Raw genomic sequence first — 5,063 nt, forward strand, 5'->3', positions numbered from 1 at the left:
AAGAATCGCCCAAATTTGAGTTCACTAGCTCAAAATATGTAAAATGGGTACAAACCCTCGATTTTGAAATTTATCTCTGTTGCCCAGTTATGGCTTTCACGGTCGCAAACCAACAATCGCAATCGAGTAGAACAACTCCGCCCAACTCATAAATCCTCTTTCATGATCGCATGAACCCAGTCGCAAATGTGGAGAACCACTTTCCCAAGCTTATACGATCGCGATCCACCACTCGCGAACACGAAGAACATCGCGTGCCTCCCCAGCTGCCTCACTTCCTTATACGCGAACACGATCCATTTTACGCGTTCGCGAAGTACAAGTTCCTCAACTTCCACAATCGTTTCCCTCTCTTTGCAAATGCAAAGAGAAAAAAATCCAAGAGTCCTCAAAGACCCTTCGCAATCGCGAATCTATCCTCGCAATCGCGAAGAAGGAAACCAGAACATAGAAAATCAGCAGTCTTTTAAGTTAAAATTCCTATCCGTCAACTATCTGAAATCCACCCGGGGACCAACCAAATATACCAACCATTCCTAAAACGTGATGAAAACTAAGTCGAGGCCTTAAATCACATCAAACAATATCAAAAACACGAAGCTCACCCCAATTCAAGCTTATTGAAACTAATGAATTTCCAACTTCTACAATCAATGTCGAAACCTATCAAACCAACTCCGATTGACCTCAAATTTTGTAGACAAGTTATAAATGACACAATGGACCTATTCCAACTTCCAGAATAAAAATCTGAGCTCGGTAACCATAAAGTCAACTCTCGGTCAAACTTCTCAACTAACTTCAACTTTTCCAACTTTCGTCAATTCAAGCCAAAATCACCTACGGGTCTCCAAATCAACATCCGGTCACACTCCTAAGTCCAAAATAACCATACAAAGCTATCGGAACCATCAAAAACTCCATTCCGGAGTCATTTACATATAGGTTAATATCTGGTGAACTCTTTCAACGAAGGCTTCCTACCTTTGGACGAAGTGTCCTAATTCATTCTGAAACATCCGTGAAAACCAACCAATCACACCGAAAAGTGACATAATAAAAAATGAACATAGAATAAGCAGTAAATGGGGGAATGGGGCTACAATACTCAAAACAACTAACAGGATCATTATATCCTCCCCCTCTTAAACAAGCGTTCGTCCTCAAACAAGTCTAGAACCATACCTGGAGTCTCAAATAGGTGTGAATATATGCTCCGCATCTCCCGCTCCATCTCCCAAGTAGCCTTCTCAACTGGATACTTTCTCCACTGCACCTTCACTAAAGTAATATTCTTTAACCTTAACTTTCTAACCTGCTGATCCAAAATGGCCATCGGGTCCACATCATAGGTCAAATCCCCATCTAGTTGAATCGTGCAGAATTTCAAAACATGAGAGAGATTGCTAAAATACTTTCGGAGCGTGGGAACATGAAAACTCTGGATGAACACTAGATATCCTAGGTGGCAATGCAAGCTTGTAAGCCACCTCTCAAATCCTCTCAAGTGCCTCAAAAAGGCAAATATACTGAGGGCTCAACTTGCCCTTCTTCTCTAACCTCATAACACCCTTCATGGGAAAAACCATGAGCAATACCTTCTCCCCAACCATGTAGGCAATATCACAAACCTTCTGATCGGCGTAACTCTTCTATCTTGACTTTATCGTGCGAAGCTGATCCTGAATCAACGTAACCTTGTCCAAAGCATCCTGAACCTGGTCAGTACCCAATAGCCTAGCATTACCCGGCTCAAACCAACCAATCGAAGACTGGCACCGCCTCCCATACGAGGCCTTATACGGAGCCATCTGAATGCTCGATTGGTAGCCATTATTGAAGAAAACTCTACAAGCGATAGAAACCGATCCCAAGGACCCCCGAAATCCATGACACAAGTGTGTATCATATCGTCCAATATCTGAATAGTGCGCTCGGAATGTCCTCCCATCTGAGGGTAAAATGATGTACTTAACTCAACCCGTTTGAATAACTCTCACAGCACTGCCTCCAAAACTGCAATGTGAATTGTGCGCCCCGATCTGAAATGATGGACACTAGCACACTGTGAAGGTGAAAAATCCTGCAAATATAGATCTCAGCCAACCGCTCCAAAGAATAGGTAGTCCTAACTAGAATGAATTGCACGAATTTAGCCAACTAATCCACAATTACCCAAATAGCATCAAACTTCTTCAAAAACCGTGAAAGCCTAACTACGAAGTCCATGGTGATATGCTCATATTTCCACTTCAGGATCTCAAGCCTCTAAAGCAAACCGCCTGGCCTCTGATGCTCGTACTTCACCTGCTGACAATTCAAGCTCCGAACTACAAACTCCACTATGTCTTTCTTCATCCTCCTCCACCAATAGTATTGCCTCAAGTCCTGATACATCTTTACGACAACCTAATGAATGGAATACCGCAAACTGTGGGCCTCCTCAAGAATCAGCTCACGTAACCCATCCATATTGGGCACACAAATCTAATCCTCTATCTGCAACACCCCATCATCCCCAATAGAAACCTCTTTGGCATCACCGTGTTGAACCATGTCCTTAAGGACAAGCAAATTGGGGTCGTCATACTGACACTTTCTTATGCAATCATATAAGGAAGACTAAGAAACCAAACAAGCTTGAATCCGACTAGGCTCCGAAACATCTAACCTCAAGAGCTGATTGGCCAAGGCCTGAAAATCTAATGCAAGCGGTCTCTCACCAACAGGAATAAATGCAAGGCTGCCTTTACTCACCACCTTCCTACTCAAGGCATCGGTGACCATATTTGCCTTCCCGAGATGATACAGAATGGTAATATCATAGTCCTTTACTAGCTCCAACCATCTCTACAGCCTCAAATTTTGATCTTTTTGTTTGAACAAGTGATGAAGACTCGGATGATTCGTAAATACCTCACAAGACATAACGTAGAGATAATGCCTCCAAGTCTTCAATGCATGAGCGATGACTGCCAACGCCAAATCATGAACAACATAGTTCTTCTCATGAGGTTTCAATTGGCATGAATCATAAGCAATCATTCTACCCTCCTACATCAAGACACACCCAATACCAATCCGAAAAGCATCACAATACATTGTATAAGAACCCGATGCCGAAGGAAAAACTAGAGTTGTGGTCAAGGTAGTATTGAGCTTATGAAAGATCTCCTCACACTCATCAGACCACCTGAATGGAGCATCCTTCTAGGTCAGGCTGGTCAAAAGCATTGCAATGGATGAGAAATCCTCCACGAAGTGATGATAATATTCGGCCAAGCTGAGAAAGCTCCAAATCTTAGTAGATGAAGACGGTCTGAGCCAACTTTGAACTATCTTTATCTTCTTTGGATCCACCTTAATCCCCTTACATGACACTACGTGCCCCAAGAACCCCACTGAATTAAGCCAAAAATCACACTTTAAGACCTTGCATAAAGCTTCTTCTCCCTCAACCTCTATCGTACAATCCGCAGATGTTGCGCATGATTCTCCTAGCTATGTAAGATATCATCAATAAATACTATGACAAACGAATGAAGATATGATTGGAATACACTATTCATCAGGTGCATAGACGTTGATGGGGCATTAGTCAGCCGAAAAGACATCATAAGGAACTCATAGTGACCATAACGAGTCCTGAATGTCGTCTTCAGAATATTCGTATCCCGAATCTTCATCTAGTGATACCTAGAACTCAAATCAATCTCAGAGAACACCCTAGCTCCCTGAAGCTAGTCAAATAACTCATCAATATGTTGAAAAGGATACTTGTTCTTAATTGTAACTTTGTTAAACTATCTATAATCAATTGACAATTGCATAGTACCACCACTCTTCTTCATAAACAAAACCGGTGCACCCCAAGGCGACACACTAGGCCTAATGAGCCCCTTATCAAGAAGCTCTTAAGTTGCTCTTTCAATTCCTTCAACTCTGCTGGTGCCATATGGTACGGAGGAATAGAAATAAGCTGAGTTTCGGGTACCAAGTCAATACCAAAATCAATATCCCTGTCAGGTGGCATGCCCGACAGGTTTATAGGAAACACATGCAGAAAGTCTCGCACTACCAGAACAGAATCAATATTAGGAGTATCAGCACTAACATCCCTCACAAAAGCCAAACAATCCTTCCCAGCCATCTGTTAGGTCCTCACATATGAAATCACCCTACTGGGAATATAGTCCAGAAAACCTCTCCACTCAATCCTAGGTAACAGCAGCATCGCTAACAACACGTTCTTAGCGTGACAATCCAGAATAATATGACATGGGGACATCCAATGCATACCTAAAATCACGTCGAAATCAACCATACTAAGCAATAAGAGATCAACTCTAGTCTTCAATCCTCCAATAGTCTCCACACACGATCGATACACACGGTCCACAATAATAGAATTTCCCACCAACGTAGATACATGAATAGGTGAAACTAAGGACTCAGGGGGCATATCAAAATAGCGAGTAAAATATGATGATACATGTAAATAAGTGGAACCAGGGTCAAGTAATATAGAAGCATCCATGTGGCATACTGATTCAATACCTGTAATCACTGCGTCTGAAGTAACAGCCTCTGGCCTGGTAGGGAGAGCATAGCATCGAGCTTGTACGCCACCTGATCGGTCTCCCTTTCTAAGGCTACTTCTAGCTGTCGGGGCCCCACTCCGAGCTGACTGAGCGGATGGTATAGCTGCTGGTGCTTGAGTCATCCCTCTTGAGATGACTCAAGTCCCCACACTTAAAACAACCTCTCCTTTAACGGTGATGCTACCTCTGATAACCCGAGGAACTGCCTATAGAAACCTAGGAAGACGAAGCATGGTAAGAACTCTAGGCTAGTAATGCACTAAATGATGACTGACCCGAACGAGCTTTGTATGAACCTTAGCCAGCTGATGCACCGTAATGAACTGAACGAGCCATCTGAGCAGGCCTATAATGACGACCCCTACTGGGGTGGAACTACTCTCTAGAACAAACATCGCTGAAAACACCAAAACCACGAGGCCTATTGGCCTCCCTCTCCTTATGCTCCTGAATACTTACCTG

At 43.0% G+C, this 5,063-nt stretch overlaps 1 protein-coding gene across 1 annotated transcript; it reads right to left on the reverse strand.

Moving 5' to 3' along the window:
* Positions 1 to 4,153: 4,153 nt before the first annotated feature.
* On the reverse strand, positions 4,154 to 4,723 carry LOC138885969 (uncharacterized). The gene has a single exon (XM_070166986.1). It carries the CDS (start codon positions 4,721 to 4,723, stop codon positions 4,154 to 4,156), a length of 570 nt encoding a protein of 189 aa, XP_070023087.1.
* Positions 4,724 to 5,063: the final 340 nt, after the last annotated feature.

Source organism: Nicotiana sylvestris, chromosome 2 (genome assembly GCF_000393655.2).
Source record: "Nicotiana sylvestris chromosome 2, ASM39365v2, whole genome shotgun sequence".
In the NCBI taxonomy this organism is placed as follows: domain Eukaryota; kingdom Viridiplantae; phylum Streptophyta; class Magnoliopsida; order Solanales; family Solanaceae; genus Nicotiana; species Nicotiana sylvestris.

Bases quoted from the DNA above. Each gene is read 5' to 3' on its own strand.
- LOC138885969 (XM_070166986.1), bottom strand. From the start codon at position 4,723: ATGACTCAAGCACCAGCAGCTATACCATCCGCTCAGTCAGCTCGGAGT.